At 40.4% G+C, this 20101-nt stretch overlaps 1 protein-coding gene across 2 annotated transcripts in view; it reads left to right on the top strand.

Moving 5' to 3' along the window:
• LOC109029979 (uncharacterized) overlaps positions 1 to 20101 on the top strand; it is a 51126-nt gene that overhangs the window by 20029 nt on the left and 10996 nt on the right. For both annotated transcript variants that reach the window (XM_072297981.1, XM_019040717.2), the window contains exons 4-5: positions 10808 to 11029; positions 17301 to 17577. In XM_072297981.1, the coding sequence (XP_072154082.1) occupies positions 10808 to 11029; positions 17301 to 17577 (499 nt within the window). The remainder of the gene's footprint in view (positions 1 to 10807; positions 11030 to 17300; positions 17578 to 20101) is intronic.

Raw genomic sequence — 20101 nt, 5'->3', positions numbered from 1 at the left:
TGAATGAATTGAAGGTGAATAAACCAAAGTACAGTTTTCAGTTCCTCGAATCGTTAAAATCAAGGTTGCCAGATTGTGTGGAAAAATATGTACTGAATTTTCAGCACAATCTGGCAACAATGGCTTGAAATCAGAATCTAAAACCAAATTCATCCGGATAATATACCGATTAAACGCATTGAAAATGAGGAAAAATCAGTATCCGTCGGCGAAAAGTCTGCCCAGAGGATACTAATATCCCTTCACGACTTTAAAGTAAAAGAACAAGAATTTGCAGGCGTAAGAGAGAAATTTCGTTACTGTCAATAGTTCGGGCGTCAGGAGTAAGAGGCGATCGGCCCGACCCGAACGAGGTCAATGTTAGTTTCATGGCCCCGTGATTTGGCGAGATGAACAGCCGGCCATGTGGGTGGATCGCATCCGAGAGATTCTGAATCGTAGTGAAAAACGCCCGCCCCTTCCTAACCTCCCAACCCATTTCACCGTACAACAGAAAAGTCGCTGGTGCGGCACCGGAATCTCACGGAGAGCGCCACCGTCTTGAGCAAAAACGCCGCATTAACAATCCCATGTTGCCAAATTTCCTCCCATAAAATATTAATTTTTAAGGAAAATCATGTATATTCTCTCGTGATTTTTCTCAGTGAATTTTATCCGTAGTTTTCTCCCAGGAATCTAAAAATTGCAAGCGAGAATATTCATTCATTTTCTCGCGAATCAATTTTTTATTCGAGTGAATCCAACAACACCAAATTGCTCTTGCGGGGTTTTTCCGGAGCGACATATGGCGGACGTGGACCATGCCGGCGAATTGGCAACGGAGACACATCACCGTCGGTTTAAAAATACTCCCGGCATGGCGCGTCGCGGCGCACGGTGGAACGAGTCACTCAGCGAGGTCGGACATGAACTTTTTTGACTAAAACCGCAAATTTTTATGTTAATTTCGTCACATGTTAAATTTCAAGGGGTGCTCCTAAAAGAAAATGTTACTAGGGAACCAATGAAACCACTTTTAGGACCTCGAAGTTTTATGCAAACGTAATTATAAGATTTTAAATTTTCCAAATTTTGTCCGATCTCTTCCGTTGGCTCGATCCACTGTGCGGCTCGGCGCGGGCGCATACGATTCCGATGGCGGAAAAACAAGCACCTCGGGGCGCATATCGTTCATTTCAGCCGGAACTCCCCTTGCCGAACTTTCGATCGAAGGTGACGGCGATGGACGCGATGTTCGGATGTCACCACCAACAAGTGTCCCATCCGTCTGTCGACGGGCGACTCGGGTCAGCAGGTCGCGGGGAGTCGCAGTCAGACGTGTCGATTGGGTCTCACGATCTAACCTCAGATTCCTCGCCACCCACGCGATCACACCCAGCTCAGATTGGAAGCAGTTGGATTGAGGTGGATCCATGCCGGAAGTATGCGAACATTGGAATGTTAAACATGTTTTACTAAAATCCTGGTTTCACTTTAAATAATCGACAAAAAATGGAACCATCAACTAAAGACATATTTTGGCGGCAGTTTCATCACTTAATCGATCATTTTTTTTGCTATCGACAAATCTCTCCTTGAATCCCTAAATTAAGTTAAGTGTCCAAGCGCGAAAAAGTTCAGCGTTGGGGATCCTTCTGGTTCGACGAGTAACTCAGCGGTTTCTATTCGTGGCATTTTGGCCACCTGTATTAGGTTTTCGTAGTACTTTCGCAAGCATTCTCTCAAGTTCGCCTTCAAAATCTAGAAAGGCAACAATCAAGCTTGGGAGCAATAATTGTTGCATGTAGTAGCAGTAGCTCGTCCACCTCCTCTCACTCCCAGTAAGGTAGTCGTGCAGAGTGTTTCGCACTCACTCTGACCAGTTCGCCTTCAACTTGTGGATAGGCAATGTGACCTGCATGGGAGCGGTAATAGTTGCTTGCAGAAGTTTGACCACGTTCATTCGGTTTTAGTGATAGTAGTCGCACGGGGGGTTTTGCACTCACTCTGACCAGTTCGCCTTCAACATTTGCGGAAATAAGACCGACTTGAGAGCAGCACTAGCTGCTTGTAACTTTGACTAGAAAACTAGCTCTTAGCTTACTTTATTGTATTATGATTATTACTTAATTTCGAAATTTGATTTCTATGAGTCCAAGAATTCACAAGACTACTGCGCTCGCAAAGACAAAAACAGTGTGCCATCGCAAGTAGTAATCGCTATGATCAGGTGGGATAAGGTAAAGTAATGATCGTCATATAAAGCCAAGACAGATCAGGTTCGGTGAGAGAAGACGATAGGTTCTTTTATCACGATAGTAAAGAATAAGTATAAATTAATTATAAATGAGGCTCCTGTTAGAGAATTTGCTGATGTCAGAAAGATGAAATTCGTTCATAAATGAAGACCATGCCATTAGAATCATATTGACAGAATGATCTAATGTTCTTTAGTACAAGTAGTCAAGTAAAAAATGTCACAGAGAAACATATTTTCTAAAGCTTTTAAATCTCTATTTTCCTCCAATTTCCCGAATGTAATAATTACTGTGAAGTTAGCTTACTGAGTTAGCAATTCAAATTTTTCCATGCCGATTCTCTTTCCCACGTGATTCTTCGTATAATTTTATCACAGATCTTGGAGAGTCTTTTCATTTCCAGTTCGTAAGGGACGTGGAGTTCGGGTGCAAGCGGCGATTTGTCAACGCTCGCACGCTTGAATTAAGCACGCTGCGCCGTGCCGTGCAAGTGTTTTATTTTTAACCTCTTAGCCTAACACAATGGGGAATCTGCGAAGCAAGTATTCTGAAATTCTGGACAACGTATAAGCCCGCCGGGGATATTCAGAGACGGGATACGTGACTTCCTCAGTTTCCACAATCGCGCCCGAGACTCGAGTCCCGTGGGATGGAAGGCGAAAATAGCCGAGAATCAATAGCCTCTGGGATTCCGCTCATGCTATCCCTTGAAGACCTAGATCTGGACAGCTGAAGCTTCCCAGCGGGCTGATTATTGAAATTGATAGACAAAGCGATAGACAAGGAAGACAAACTGAAAATAAAGCTATGCAATTGGTGGAGGCGGATGGTTGCTATAGACAAAGGAGGTAATAATAGGAATCGTGGGAGTAGCGGATCCGGGAAGAAGTTTAGGGGGCGTAAGAAAAATTTCGAGAGGGCCTACACCGGAGAAAAAAACCCATTAGATCTAGAGTTCAGACTCTTAAAAACATCGACAAGAAAAAATACTCTTGATTCCATCGGGTTTTTGCTTAAATCAAGAACCAAGCCTCTTAATTTGAGCGGATTTCCTTTAGATTTAAGCAAAAATCTGATTGAATCGAGAGTATTTTTTCTTGTCAATGTTTTCAAGAGTCTTGACTCTAGATCCAATGTGTTTTTCCCCAGTGTAGGCGGATACCTAACAGTCCAGCGGGCTGATTATTGAAACTGATAGACAAAGCGATAGACAAGGAAGGCAAACTGAAAATATAGCGATGCTGTTGGTGGAGGCGGGTGGTTGCAATGGACATAGGAGGTAGTAATAGACTAACTGACGGCAACTCACGAGAGACCTTGTAGTTATAGTCTATCATTTTCCCCCTTTGTCTATAACAACCACCCGTTTCAAACAATAGGACTGCTCCATGTTTTCTATATCTTCATCATCTATAGCATTTGTCTATTAATTTTAATAATCAGACCGCTGTGGTATGTTGCTCCGCTAACGCCGGACAAAGGATTTCAGCATTTTTAACCAATCGGCTAAAGGAACCCGGTCATGATAATTTGTTAAAAAACCTTTGATTCGATCCTCACATGAATCAATGTAGTTAAGAAGAAATGACACTTATAATTGGAGCGTGTACGATCGAAAGGACCGAGTACTGTGGCGGTTAGGCGTCGCAGAACGCCAGAGAGCACTGTGAAAGCGACTTTTATGCATGTATTTGGACGTACTTCTGCCAAATGGAACTATGTGCATTAAGACGTGAGCCCTGTTATGCACGTATTCTTATGGGTCTTAGAGCTCACGTTTCAATGCACATAGTTCCGTTTGGCAGAAATATACGTCCATTTAACAGATGACATTAGACCTAGAAATTTAAATCGAATTGCTCCGCTGACACCGGGCAAAGGATTTCAGTATTTGCGATTGATCGGCTAAACGAACCGGTTATGACCGGTTGTTAAAAAAGCTTCGATCCATCACTATAGTTAAGTGACAGCTTTCGAATAAATTCAAATATTAGTAATTTTGAGTATACGTCGTTTCAGGGCATACTTCATGAACAACTTCACCCCAGAGCTCATTTTTTAGTTTCAAATACAGGGCCGGATAAAGGGGGTGGGGGGCCACATGGGCCGCGGCCATGGCGGTAAATCTAGGAGGCGGCAAATTTTGCAATTTTTTTAAATGTAGGTATTAAAAAAAATCGGATTTAGAAAAAAAATTACAAACAAAATCTCTCATTTCCTGAGAGTATAATAATTTCTAATTTTGTCGTCTTTCGGTGACACAAGAGACAGCACCTTTAATTAATCGAGGGAAGAGAGAGAGACCTAACACGCAATTTGGCCAGGAACGGCGACTAAGAGAGAAATGATGATGAGGACTTGAGATGAAAAGGAGAAGCCCTCGGCGCAGCGGTCGACATGTAACACATATTAGCGCCTTCATTCCTACAAGACTGCACGAGTGCTTTAACGCATTGCGCCAAACACAGTGCGGTCAGCGTGAAACTCATAGCGCCTACAAAACTGTCGGAATACTTCACGCATTGCTCCAAACACGGAGCGGTCTGCGCGGCGCGGCGGCGGAAGTTAAAATCATTAAACCACATTTATGTTTGTTCTTTCATAATTTTTGCGTTCATTTCTTATGAATGGAAGGCCTTGTCCTTGCAGAGATAGGTTTACGAAACTTAACGTTCGCGCAAAGTTCGGTGAATTTTTGCTAGTAGTGTTGACAGGGCTTTCCCAAAAAATGTTTGCAACACGAGCAAACGCGTCTCATGCACCCCACCCCCGCCGGCACGTTCACTTGATGGTTTTTATTGGTGTTTCAAAACGAATGAGAAGGGGGCGGCAACATACAGGCGGCTCATGGGCGGCAAGTAGGTAAATCCGGCCCCGTTCAAATATTCGAGTCTGAAATTAATTTGTGTCATAAATTGTCATGATTCAACTCTAAATGCTACTGTCTTGAAATTTTATACTTAAACCGTCGATAAAATACGTAGGGCACCTAGGGAGGGGTAGGGTACCTAGTGAGAGAGAGGGCGGGTATATACGACTGTCTTACAAATGTCTTGAAATTAGGGCGAGAGAAGAGTGGGTGGTATTACGGAACGAAGTAGGGTTAAAAATGTAGGGAAAGGGAAAGTGCCTAAGGTACATATAATTTATGGACGGCCCCAAATGAAAGAAAAATAGTAATGCAACTTTAAATTTACAAGAAAAGGGAGAGGAAACAAATGTGTTTCGTTGTACAACATCCAAGGAAACGCTAGTTTTGAAAGATGATAAATTCGTTGGCGTTGGGGTGGCTGCACAAAATTGCAGGTTGGCAACGCGGTGGGTCCCCCGGCAGAATAATAATTTGTCTAGATTGAGTGTCAGCGACACTTCAGGAGCGGCGGCGGGCGCGAACGGGAGGCGGGGGCGGAGGGGCGACGCGATATCCAAACAAAAGAGGCTGTAAAATATTGACTTAATAATAGTAAGTTGGCAATCATGGAGTAATTACGGGCCCTCCACTTTTAAATGGACCGAAAATAGACGACAAAGATACCTTGAGTCATCCTAGTCATTAGACAATTCAGTTCGTGCTCTTCTTCCGTCGCGTCGTTTGCGTTTCTGCCTAATCTTTTAAGTTCCTTCCCTGGATTTTTCCTCCCTTTCCGCCCCGTTTTCAGCTCAATTAAATGGCCGACTGCTCTGATGATTGAACTCTCGGATGACGTGCTTTTCGCCCCGTGCTTCGGGTGTTGATATCGGTTCGGCGCTGCCCCTTGGTTTACGCGGGAAACCGTTTGAATTTAAATAGTGTGCCGGGATACCACGTGAGAATGTCGCCCATCCAGTACCTACTGTTTTCCTAACGCGACAAGGGACAGATGAGTGATTGTTCGGGATGTTGACGTGTGTTATTCCGTTCTGTGCTACTTGACTATGCAAAAACAATCAAACGACTTTCTCATGGAAACATTTCCATTTTATTTCCCGCGGAGTGATTGCAAGCCACGTGCGTGGTGACGAGAGAGGTGAAGCGTTGCTCATATTTTTTTTCTCTTTTGGTTTCTTCGCACTTTCTACTAATCTTAAAAGGAAAAAAGGCTCGTGATTAGACTGCGTCTAGCAAGAATAGACGCTGAAGAGTCATCTCAGCTTCTCATCTAATCTTTAGGAGAAAATTTTAATTTACATGATGCCGACTTTATCGAACCAATGCATTTCCATTTGTCTCTATCCAACGGGGCATCAGTCAGGAATGTCATTTTTTAGTTACTGATCGTCGATTCTGTCATCATTGATTTAAAAAAAAGACTTACGTCGAAAATCACATGAAAGAATTCAGCTGGGAGATTTCTTCGCGTCTTTCGTAAAAGTCGAACTGATTCCAGAGAAAAAGACTACGTCCATGTTGATTTTTAGTTTGATTTTTATGGGAAGTCGAGACAATGGAGTAGCTAGTCGACTCGTTACTCCTAAAAAAAATGTTGCCATTATTGCTGAATACAGTCATCTAGTGTTTATTATTTGCCTGTTCGTTATACTAGCATTGATGATGATTGTACGTTCTCTAAAACACTTCGTGGGCGCTATGCCTATGGTTTTCCCAACTGCATCGAAGAAAATTCACCTAAATTTTCGTCTGTTAACTTATGACTGTCGAGGACAGACTAGAAAGGGCCCACGTGAAATATTAGGTTAAGGTACTCTAAACGCTGATTTACAATTTATGGTCTCGAGTTAAAAATGCACTTGGGGTAACAATCATTTGTTTAAAGTTTCATTAAGAGACAGACAGGAGGAGTACCTACATGAACAAATTTAGGTTGGAATATCAGCCCACGTAAAAATATTTGCGAATGATAGGTAATCCTACCCATGCACTTTTGCGTTGCCTTTCCAGTGGTCGGAGACTTAAGGGCTTGTGCCTTCACAAGCTCATGGCAGAAGGACAAGGCCTCCTTCTTTCACGGTAACTTCCTTTCCATTACAACTGATTTTAAGCCCTGCACTTTGAAGCTCGCGCCACGCACATTTCTTTTTTACTCATTTATTTTTTAAAAAAGCTGACCACGAGTTTCTTTAATTTTCTCTCACACGTGACCCAACTTTATGGATTCATTTCCTTATACTTTTTAATTATCTTTTTTACTATTATTAAAGTTGCCTCTGAATGATAAAATCTGTATACATTTATGAGAAATTGCTTTAAGCATTCCTAATAATTGTTCACGTGTTCTAAAAATCACTTTAACTACGCCTGAAGGAGCAGAGAAGACTCCTGAACTCTAACTTAAGAAACAGGAGTGCTTCATAAATGCAGCTGCGAGAAAAGTCAAGAGAGTGCGTCGTGTCATAACAATGATGTGCTTTTAATAATAATGACGGAGGCACAAGTCTATTTTCAGTCCTGTGCTTTGAAGTTTTATTTTTAGGTTAGGACTTTGAGTGTAGGTGTATAGCTTGCAGACAATGGAAACCTCTGAATTTTTAAGCTCCCGCTAAGTGGCTCAGGATATTCGAACTTTCCTCTAATGAGCCTCCATTTGTTGCAGTTTAAAAGCTAAGCAGCTTTTAGTTGGAAACTTTCACGGCCTCGTTTTAATGATATGCTCAACTTCGCTAGGTCTGCGTTCGCCAAGGGGCGTGCAGTAATGACGTCTAACCATGTGGCATGTGGCATCCGGATTCGAGCGTGCGGAGAAATGCTTATTGCGGTTTCGGCGACATCTTCTTGCGGAGTGATTAGTCACTAGGAATTGATTGATGGCCTCTCACTTACGATGCCAAAGTAAACATTCGCTCCTCCTTAACGGTTCGCGATTTAAATTTTGCGCGTTTTTTTTTTTTTTTTTTTTTAAAAAGAAATTTTATTTAAATATATCGTAACTACTACAAGTGTTTCTTGTATCTATCTACGTGGCTTAAAACTAAAACTTAACAAACTGCATTAATTTTATATGTTAACGTTAGATAATACTATGATTATCTAAAAGAACAGGAATTGTAAATTCTCTGCCTTCTTTCTTAAATGTATTATAACATAAAGGTTTTTAGTTTAATGGTTTTGCATTCTTCCTTTCACCCTCATTCACACTCCATTCACACTCTCACTCATACCTTACAGACTACTTAAATCTTGATGGGAGTTCAAAGGTCTCCCACCTTTTTAACCTTTTCACAGGTATTGTACTATCTAAAAGGTTTAAAGCCTCTACATTGATATGCTTTTCAATACGACATTCATATCTCTTCGTTGTCTCAGCAATTACTTGTCTAACCGTGGGTACCTCTAATTCTCTCCTTATGTCTTCGTTCCTTACGAACCATGGTACTCCAATAATTTCTCGTAGAACCTTCGACTGGAATCTTTCTACCTTATTTATATTAGATTTGCTTGCACAACCCCATAGTTGTGAAGCATACTGCCATATAGGTTTTAATATTTGATTATACAGCAAAATTTTGTTTTTCTTTGACAATTTTGATCTTTTGCCTAACAACCAATACATTTTTTTATACTTTTTATTTAATTCTTTCACCTTGATTCTGATGTGATCTTTAAAAGTAAGTCTAGAGTCTAAATAAACTCCTAAATATCTAGCGCTTGTAACGTAAGGAACTTGTTCATCTTCTATGAGAACTGGTAATTGTGGTATTTTCCTATTTGTAAAAACAGTATGAGCAGATTTACATGCGTTGAGCGTGGCGCCATTGTCAGAAACCCACTCAACCATTTCATCGATAGCTTTTTGTAATCTATGATTAGAGATAAATATGTCTTTGTCTCTTTCTGCTAAGGCAGTATCATCTGCAAAAGTGCCGATAAAGCCCCTCTTCGGTTTTGGGATGTCGCTAGTGAAGATATTGTATAAATATGGGCCCAGGCATGATCCTTGCGGTACTCCTGCCTTTATTCTTCTATATGTTGAATAACAATTATTAAATCTAACTCTAAATTTTCTGTTCTCCAGGTAAGATTTGATTAGCTTATAATGATTAAATGGTAAAAAAATTCGTATTTTGAAGAGAAGACCCAGATGCCAGACTTTATCAAAAGCTGCTGAAATATCTAAAAAAATCATCGAACATACTTCTTTATTTTCCAATGTTCTCTCTATAAGACTCACAACTCTGTGCACTTGTTCTATGGTAGAATGTGACGCCCTGAAACCGAATTGGTGATTTGGTATTATCTTTCTTTCTTCTAAAATTGGCAATAGTCTTTTTAAGTAAGCCCTTTCAAATAGTTTACTTACCACTGACAATAATGAAATCGGCCTGTAGGAATCTACCTTTTCCATGGGTTTATTTGGTTTCGGGATAACAATTACTTCCGCAGTCTTCCAGGATTCTGGCACATATCCTATTGTAATAATTGAATTTTGCGCGTCTGAGATTCCTCAGGGTTCCAGGGCTCCTCTCCAAATTCCGAATTCTTTCTGTTTTCTCTGCGTTTTCCAAAAAAAGTGTGCCCCTAATAGATCGTATTTGATAGTGGTTCAATGTATTGTTTGGTTCAAAACAATAGAGCATAACCTCAAATAAAAAATTTGGGATTTAAGTTGGAAAAGCTGAAAATGAGGAACACCAGATAAATTCATTTACCCCCCCCCCCCCCTCCCCCGATGACTTTCGATAGATTCGTAGATTCTGTAGATTTCGTAGATTTCTACGAATCATATGAAAGTGGGTCTTCATCCCACTCTTCATCTAACATAAATACACGCAAAAATTGAAAGAGTGAGAGAGGGAATCTTCAATGGTACCAAAAGCTTAGGTGAATTTGTATGCTTTTCAGTAGAAAGACGAAGTTCAAATGCAAGTTGAGAACATTTTTTGGCTCTTTGCCAAAGAATGTAGACAATCATACAACTCAAAGTGCATTGTTTTACATGGGAAGTAACGCGACAGCATATTGCACTGTAAACGTGTTTTAGATCGCTTTACGATAAATATTCGCCTATTCAATGATCGATGATCAAGACCAACATAGACACTGCAGACCACTAAGTATCATCTTAATAAAAAAGGCAGCATTCTAAACCCTTGATACAACTTCTTTGGTAGTAATTTTCAATCATTAATGAGGGATATTATCGATTCAAAAGTTGAAGGAAAATATTTAGCTTTTTTGGGTAAAATTCGCGTCTCAGGGTGTCCTTTGCGAAAAAATTGAACAAAAAAGATTTTCGTCTCGTTTTTTGAGTTCAAAGCTAGTTTAAGTTTTTTTGTAGCTCTCTAATACAGCCCAGAAAACCAAGCAGAACTCAGTTAAGCTACCGGAAATACACATCCATGCTCTAGGCTTTCAAATTTTCAGGGATTAAGACCGAGTGGTATCTGTTTCTGCAGATACATCCGTCAGTCCCGTGAAAATTTGTAGCCACTACCAGGATTCGAACCGGGACCTATTGACCTAGAGTCAGATGTATACTGACCACTAGGCCTAGGTTTTAATCCAAGTAATTGCTCTCTGTATGATTTTTGTCGAGAAGAGTATTCTTGATATCACAAAAATGTCACTAAAATCCTTCATCCATGATACATTTAAAATATAACATCATTCTAATATGAACGTTTTTATGGTGCAGGTGCAAGGTGAAATTGTGACGACCATCTTGACGCGACGGCAATCATTTCAAGCAAAAGTGGATCCACAAACGGGGACAGGAGTCACAGAAGTGAGACACGATGCCGCAAATTCATTCCAATGCACACCCTTCTCCGAGTCAGAGAGCACACAATTCCTCCGTCTGAACTCGGTGCAGCCATTCACTCTCACTTTCCAGACACAGCAGTTTCCTGAAATCACGGTAAGTACCATCGAAACTATCTCTAGTTGCTTCACATCACCATCTCCGAAAATTGGTCAGGCTATTGCAACAAGGATTGCAAAATATCTATCGATGGTCAAAAGTCTGCCACCGCGGATCTCGGAAAACCCGATTTTTTAGGAAAGTGAAATATTCCTCATCTTTGAGTGTGGAGGGAAAATATTTTTTGACGCTTTTTAAGACAGTCAGCATTTTGAATGATAAGTATTTCCCATCTGTCAAGAGAAACGGCCAAAAACCCGAAATACGTGTTCTTGGAACTAAGGGCCAACAATTAATTCCGAGATACGTGGTTTGATAGTTGCTGTTTCAGACCTATTATTTGCCGATTTTTTGACTGAATAAAGACTCAAACTAGAGTTCGTCAGAACTATGTACTGTACTTTGCCTTTTAGAGGGTTCAATTATTCCCGCAGCTGGATAACTATGGAACGTCGTTTGGGACTTTACTAAAACAGCACTCTCGCTCGTAAATGTGAAGACAGCGGTGAGACAATATTACGTCAGGAGGGACTTTAGCCTACGTCACCCAATATCGCGTTGCCAGTTGACATCATAATAATGGAATTATAAATGAATTTGATTCTTTGCAAATTAGTTTATTGATTATATTTAATAATTCACTCATCGGATTTTGTTTCGTATACATTTTCACTCAACGCGTTTTTCCTGATTTGTTTATGTTTGTAATAATGAGAATTATGCTGTTGAAAAATGATGTAACGGTATTTTAGTGATCTAAATAACAACTACCCTACTAGCAATGACCTGCTTTTAAAAAATTCTTCAAAAACTCTTAAAATTAGTTTTCGGCTATTTTTTTAAATAAAATTTAAGAGAAAAATAGGGTTAAAAAAAAACCCTCTAAATATCACTGTAGATTTATAACATATTTTGCAAACATTTTTAGCTTTGAAAAACTACGTTGATATTTTAAGAGTTTCTATATAAGTAATCACATTTTTCTTTACCTAAATTTTACTGCTTGTAAATTTTGCTTAAAAATTAGCCAAAACGGGTTTCCTAATAAGAGAACTTTAACAGGTTTTTTGAGAGTGGTCATTTTTAAATTTAAGAGTTATTTTTTAAAAGTTTTTTTAACAGCCGATTGATACCAGAGTAATGCGATTTTCTGCAGAAACGATGCCTTCGCACCGATTTATCAAAATTACCATAGAATAAGAACAGTATAAACTTTTTAAAATCCCCTGAAAAATTGCTAAAAATCACCAGGAGACATTTCACTGAGGCCCCCCGTTTAACACTCACGTATAAGGCATGGCAGTATATCCAATATCTGTTGTGACTTATAATATCAGTCACAGAAGTGACAATAGTCTTGTCAGTGAGCTGTATGTTCTTTGATTTGCCTCAGAATTTTGGTGTGGATTTTTACGAAAGCTCTCTCAAACTTTGAGTCATTTTATGGCACTCCAAAACCTGCCTTATCTCAATACAAAAACTGCCAGGAAGTATTTAAAAATTTAATTGCTGGGTATGTACACAGTCTTCGTGACTGAAATTCAATTTTATACGGAGCAAAAAACGCGTCCGCTTTTAGAGATTATTGAAAGATCATCAATTAAATCACCGCCAAAACCAATGACGATTATTTATCCACCGGCCGGTCGTAGAACGGAAATAATAATCTGATAGAGAAAACTACAGCTGGCAACGTAGGAATAACTTCGAGGCGGGATCAGTAATGTCCCAACTGGGTTTTATTGGTAAAGTCCCCAGTGACGTAGTTTAGTCCCAGACAAAGACATAAAGACGGAGCACTAAAAGCAAAAAATGAAGCTTCTAGAGCTTCTTTTCAATCACCTCTACTATTGGCTAGAGGATTGGCGGCGAAATCGGGACAAGTTTGAATTCAAATGTAGGGCGGGAACTAATAAATAAAATTGCGGAAACAAAGTATTTTAGGTTGATTTTTGCCCAAATTCAGGTACACACTCATATTTTTTTAACTTTAGGTTAGTTTCAGTCCGTCGTCGACCGATTAATTTCATTTGGGAGTAACGTTGATCTAGAACTGTAACGGCCTGTTTGAACCTGCAGAACCACCATGAGCAGAAGAAAAACTAACTTTATCTGAGATTACTGCCTGTTACCGAGCAAAAGTAGGTGTATTATATTAGGACGCAGACCGAACTTTCTTAGTATATTCGTTTTAAGAATTTAAAATACGTTTCGAAGAAGAAATGTGCAAAAATCAAGAGGACAAGTTCAAATCAAATTTCCGTTTGCCGCCATGGATTCCCGCGCTCATTTACACACTCACACAAGCGCGCAGCGCCGAACCTAGCTTCACTTTTTCCCCGTGCTTTTAGATACGAGCGCTCCGTCTTTATGTCTTTGGTCCCAGAGAACTGCGTTCAGAGTAGCGTAGAGGTTATGATTCAATAAAGTCCCAAACGACGTTCCATAGATAACTGGCACGTTGCAAATAATGTGGATGATTGGATGCCATAAAAAATCTCACAACCTTTGATTGCACCGGCACAAAATTGAAAGAAACCGGCACCTTCAAAAGTATTATTATTCACAAAATCTTCTTGCGAGAATTTCCCGAGTGATCAGTCGCCTTCAAACACGCACGTACGCAACACTGATGACAAAAGGTTACTCGTCTTTCATCTAACAGACTATCATTCATCAGCCATGAAAATGTGACTCCAGTCCATTTACTTAGAGCAGGCTTGACCATCTGAGTTTTAACAGCTATTTTAACTCTTATATTCCCAGGCCTGGGGTGCTGGTGGGTGCCGGGTGCATACGAATTTTAGCTATAGATCTTCAAATACATCCTAAAAAAAGAATCAGACATCACATTGAAGAAAGACGAAAAAAATCGAGTGTCAACACAGCCCAAGATAGGAGGGACGTCAGTGGACCTCGTATTTTAACTTTTCTCTCGTATCTGAGCGGCACCTCATTGGAGCGGAGCGGAGCGTTGCGAATTCACGCCTCGCGCCGTCGCGCCTTCAATTTTGTAGCTGCAACACGGACATCCATCAAGCACGAATAGTTGTATCACTGCGCCGTCACTAACTCGTCACCTTCCGGCCAAAGTATCACAAGCGCTTTGCGACGTTTAAATATTTCCGCTGCTACTTTTTTTTCAGAGAAATTGTTAGTTGAATCTGTTTGAGAATTTCACTGAATTTTATCGGCAGCACAAAGAAAATACAGAGAAATTTTCGGACAGCTTCGTTGAACAATGTCTCCTTTAAAAAAGTAAAGTGGCGGCGGAAATTCTGAAACGTCGCATGGTGCTCGTGATATACGTTGGCCAGAAGGTGACGAACTCACGTTGAAGTATGTCCAATTTTTTAGGGAAAACTCAAGGCTTATAAAACAAAATTAAATTAAAAACATGTTTAGAGGTATCTCAAGAAGCTTCAAAGGCGCACGTTTAATGAAAAATTGGTATTTTGAGAAGAGTTATATCGTGTCGGGGAATTGTCATTTTAAAGACTATCCCTAGAAATCCCAAGCCGGGTCAAATTGACCCTACCTTCTCTGCACGCAGCCCCGTCTTAAATTTTGCTATAAACTGAAGCCGAAAATGTCCTTTCATTTCTTCTCTCACCAACCAATTTCCCGGAAAGTCGATTTTTCACTAAGAAATGCCCTTTTTAGATACCAAATACAGTCGCCCCTCGATAACGAACACTCTTCATTGCGAAACCTTCATAATTCGAACGAATTCCTTTTCCATCGAATTTCGAACTATAGAGTGGCGACTGTATCGCGTGGTTTCAGAAATTCCCTCCTCCGGCGACTTGGCAAATGATGAAACAAATGCCCTGCTAAAATTGGCGAGTACAAATGAGTAGAAAATCTAAGTCATATGAATAGAATTTCATTCATATGAGTAGAATTTCAACTCATATAAATAGAATTTCAAATTATATGAATTGAATTCAACTCACATGAGCAGAATTTCTCTGTTCACTTTTCACCGACTCATATGACCAGAGATTTCAACTCGCATAAGTTCAGCGTTGAATCCATACCGTGTCCGATATCTCAGAAACTAGTCACCGCATCAAAAAAATTATCGAATTCACAAATTATGTTGGTGTCTCCTGGTCAAAAACACTACTTCTGAAAAATGAAAAAAATTGAATTCATATGAGTTGAACTTTTCTACTCTTACGGGTAGAATATTCTAGTGATATAAGTAGGATTTCTACTCATATAAGTAGGAAATTCTACTCATGTGAGTCGGCGAATTCTGAATAGCCTACTCATCATTTTTAGCAGGGTGGGCATTTTTTTTCTTTTTGTAATGGATTACTAGACAAGGTACGAATTTCAGCATTCTGATACATGTTTCCTGACCAAAATTTTACGTAAAACACGATACGCACAACGAGAATTACCGGAATTAACTCCTTACGAAGATATTCAGGGTTATCCAAAAGTCACTGACCACCCCTGTAACTTTTTTCCAAATTGAGATAGAAGTTTGAAACTTTGGGAATGTTCCTCGGTCTAAAGTAGCAACTTTTTGGTCCCCCCAAAATTTTGGGGGGCGGCCCCCCCTAAGGGGGGCGGGGGCTAACTTTTTTTTTTCAAATGGCAACCCCCCCTTTGTGATACCTCATTCGAAAGATAATAAAAAAAGAAAATTTTTGGCGCAAACCGCAAGTCAAAATGTTGATTTTTGACAAAATGGCGGCCGGTCAAAGTTCAAAATGGCGGAAATTTGGCATCTCCGTTTTTTATTGGCGGATTGGTCTGAAACTCGGAATCTAAGGGTTTTTTGGGACGAGAAAGACGATTCTGGCATCGGTTTTCCAGAAAAGTCAGTCCTTTTCAAAATGGCGGCGGTCAAAATGGCGGCCTAGAGCGAGAAGTGGATATTTAGGCTGCTTATCGTTGGATTTGTATGAAACTTGGTATCCGGGAGTATTTCGGCACGAGAAGAACGAATCTTTCATTGGATATCTGAAATTCCGACGAATTTCAAAATGGCGGCTAAAAAGTGGCGATAAATCAGTTTTACGGCTGTTTACCAATGGATTTGCATGAAATTCGATATCCTGGTGGTTTTTGGCTGGATAAAAAGAAATCTTTCATTAATTCTTGAAATACTAAATAATCGATATCGCATTTCATGCAAATACATCGGTAAACAGCCGTAAAACTGATTTCTCGCCACTTTTTCGCCGCCATTTTGAAATTCGTCGGAATTTCAGATATCCAATGAAAGATTCGTTCTTCTCGTGCCGAAATACTCCCGGATACCAAGTTTCATGCAAATCCAACGATAAGCAGCCTAAATATCCACTTCTCGCTCTAGGCCGCCATTTTGACCGCCGCCATTTTGAAAAGGACTGACTTTTCTGGAAAACCGATGCCAGAATCGTCTTTCTCGTCCCAAAAAACCCTTAGATTCCGAGTTTCAGACCAATCCGCCAATAAAAAACGGAGATGCCAAATTTCCGCCATTTTGAACTTTGACCGGCCGCCATTTTGTCAAAAATCAACATTTTGACTTGCGGTTTGCGCCAAAAATTTTCTTTTTTTATTATCTTTCGAATGAGGTATCACAAAGGGGGGTTGCCATTTGAAAAAAAAAGTTAGCCCCCGCCCCCCTTAGGGGGGGCCGCCCCCCAAAATTTTGGGGGGACCAAAAAGTTGCTACTTTAGACCGAGGAACATTCCCAAAGTTTCAAACTTCTATCTCAATTTGGAAAAAAGTTACAGGGGTGGTCAGTGACTTTTGGATAACCCTGTTTAATGATTCTTGATGCGTGAATTCAAACCACCCGCTCATGAAAACTCAATGCTCTACGTGATTCACATCGCGCGCTAAACGTTATCATGACAGTCTCTGCGATATAAAAATCTGGCAACCTCAATCTTGACGCTTTGGCTCAGCTATAGCAAATTGCTTATGGTTCGAACAAAACACGGTGGGAAATGAACATTGCCCGTTTGAGAAGCTTGCTGAAACCGTTGTAGTGCTCGATTTGACTCACGTAGAGCTTTGAGTTTCTTGTGAGCGGGCAGTTCAAATTCCTCGTAACCAATGTGAAATAATAGCGTTTATATCTTCGTAAGGAGTTGATTTCAGTAATTTTCGTTGCGCGAATCGTGTCTTACGTGAAATTTTGGACAAGAAACTAGTATCAGATCGCTTAAATTCGTACCTTGTCTAGTGGTCCATTTTGTTCCCTATTGCTAAACTCCATCTATCTATTCGCATGTGCGGATGATTGTTGTTTCTCTAAAGGTCCAAGAGGTGATCGACGAGCTGCTGGGTCAGTTTTCGCCGGAGCTGCAGTCGTCATTGAAAGGCGTGAGGATGGTGAACGGGAGTTGTTTCGTGAGTTTGGGGCGTCAGGCGGACTTGGACCGGGTCCTCACGTCAGGCGTCTCGATCAAGGGCAAGACGGTGGAGCTGAGCGATGCATCCATCGGCACCAGCGTCATTTGTTTATCGGGGGTCCCCCATCACATTCCAGACCAGACAGTCGATAAAGTCTTGTCCAAGTACGGATGTCTAGTTGGTGAGTCACATTCACTCTTCTTCACGTAGTCGTTCATAAGGAATGGTCCAGAGGGGACCGGGAGAGAACTACACGACACGGGATGGGACGGGTGGTACTAGAGTACCTATATTGAGAGAGTATAGACGCTATTAGTGCAACGTCACAGAAAAGCGATATATATCGATTTTTTCGCACTGGTAGCATTGAAAGAGGTTATGCCAATGTTATTGTTTGGATCCAATTCGATATAATGGAGAACCCCTATGATGACGTCGCCACTAATAGCGTCTATGGCCACTGGGCCCCATGGAGAGGCTTAGGACCCAAAAATGGCGGTGCTTTGTTTTGGTTTTTGTGGATGGGAGGGGGGTCATTGCCAACTTTTGACGGTTATCACCAACCGCACTTGCTGCCAACCTTACTACATCTAAGATAATTTTTCTCAAAAATTGCACACGATTAGCCTTACAAATATGTAAAGATGTCGCAATAGTGCATTTGAGTAAATTTCTCGTTACGATAAGCAAAGAAAACTACATTTTGAGTCATTTTGCATTACATTAATTTATGGCGTCCGCCATTTTTGGGTCCTAAGGGCTCCATTTAGCCTAAGATGGCTGAGCCAATCAGAGGTGGTAACCCCAGTGGCCATACTCTCTCAATATAGGTACTCTAGGTGGTCCGAGGGCCTAGGGCCTCCCCCATAAATTGGTTGAATTTTTGAAGCATCTAGGTACTATGCAGTTTAAGGCAATTTCGTCACGAATAATAATTACCAAAAGTAAGCGTCTTTACATCTTCTTTCGTATGTTCCTTCCGTCTTCCCTCCTCCTTTTCCGCGGAAACAGGTGGAGGGATGGGGGGTAAGCCCTATACGCCCCCCTGGATTCACCTATGCTTTCACCATATTTAACAAGCTAAGTTGTGTCTTAAAGTTTAAGAGAATAAAAGAATGTCACTGGTTTTGTTCAGAATCGACTAAGCTCAAAGAAAAACTCTTCAACAGAGGTCATAATTAGGAATGTATTCCCTGGTAAAAATGGCAAGTGCTCAGATCAGTAGCACTTGCCTTTGGAACAGACCTAAGCACTGATGTCAGTGCTGCCGGGCGCTGATCTGCTACCTCAGTGTTAGGTCTGTTCCAAAGGCAAGTGCCTCTGATGTAAGTGGCACTGACCTAAGTGTCTCAGACGTAAGCGGAGTGGAAACTCCCAGAAATACTGTACAGGCAAAAATTTCGTTAATTACCGATCTGCCAGGTACGTTAAGTCACTATTTGACGATCAGGGAGGGCTGCTGTGAGTTTTCAATCCCAAGCAAGTATCACAATCTTCAGGGGATATCGCTCGTTCCCATGCGGTCTCCAATCTAAGTACTAACTACGCCCGACGTAACTTAACTTCGGTGATCGTCCTAGCGATTGAACCACTACACTACCTGCGCGTGTACGTGTTAGGGGCGTAATTTTACCATTTCAGGGCCCCCATTGGGGTAATCTTGCCAGCAAATGATGATTTTGTCTTTGAATGTGAATCCGATACTTAATTTTTCTATTATTCTTTTTTAATCAATCAACATGTAAATGAAGTTTTGTAAGTTACGTTTCTTTGAAAAAAAAATGGATCGCACTAAAATTCAAAATTAAAGCTAATGATGCAAAAAAAATAATGAAAGTTGAAATTATACAAAAAATATAAATTAGCAGATACAAAAATTGAAAGTAAAGGAGTAAAAAAGTTAGAAAAGAATTGAAAATAAAATAGGAAAATTTTAAAAAAAATTGAGTCTGAAACATTTTAAAAACAGTTAAAACTGAAAAAAATTAAAACCAAATTTAAAACTATTATTTTTTATAAAAAAATAATAATGCTTAAATAAACATATCTAAATACATATTTTAGCGGTGATAATATTTTTATCGATCTCATTTTTTGTTGTGTTTTAATTATTTAAGTGCCATCTTAAACGAAGAGGGTAAAACAAATTATTCAAGAGTGTGGCTACTTAAACTAGTTTTCCTTCCCTCTTAGAAAATCCCACCTTCTACAAAATATGCCTCTCTGAAAGATAAAGTTTGTGGTCCCCGTGTCCCGAGGAAATATTCCCCCGCGAAAATGAAATAGGGTGGGGGAAGGGGGAGCCATCTCTACTTTTTGGGAGTGAGTGCGGTTCGATTAAGATTGATGTCAGAGACTTACCCTCTGAACCAAGTCCTGACCTCAGTCCCGCTTACCTCAGAGACATCTCTGCACTTAGGTAAGTCTTTCTCCCGACGTCAGTGCCTCTTACCTCAGTGCTGACTTCTTGGGTAAGTGCTTTAACACTTACGTCAGAGAAAACTGAACTGACCTCAGAGCAAATTGCACTGACCTCAGTGGAAAATTCACTGACCTAACACTTGCCATTTTTACCAGGGTTTCTATTCTTTCTTTGAGATTTCACTTCTATGTTCAGTCGAACTTGCGCACGCAAAAATATGTCTGAAAGCATTAGCAGGGTTGTCACACTATATAGGGTCTCTCAGTGTCAAGATGGTAATCTT

Source organism: Bemisia tabaci, chromosome 3 (assembly GCF_918797505.1).
Source record: "Bemisia tabaci chromosome 3, PGI_BMITA_v3".
In the NCBI taxonomy this organism is placed as follows: domain Eukaryota; kingdom Metazoa; phylum Arthropoda; class Insecta; order Hemiptera; family Aleyrodidae; genus Bemisia; species Bemisia tabaci.
The sequence above is the reverse complement of the archived record's forward strand: the minus strand, read 5'-3'. Positions and strand labels throughout refer to the sequence as shown.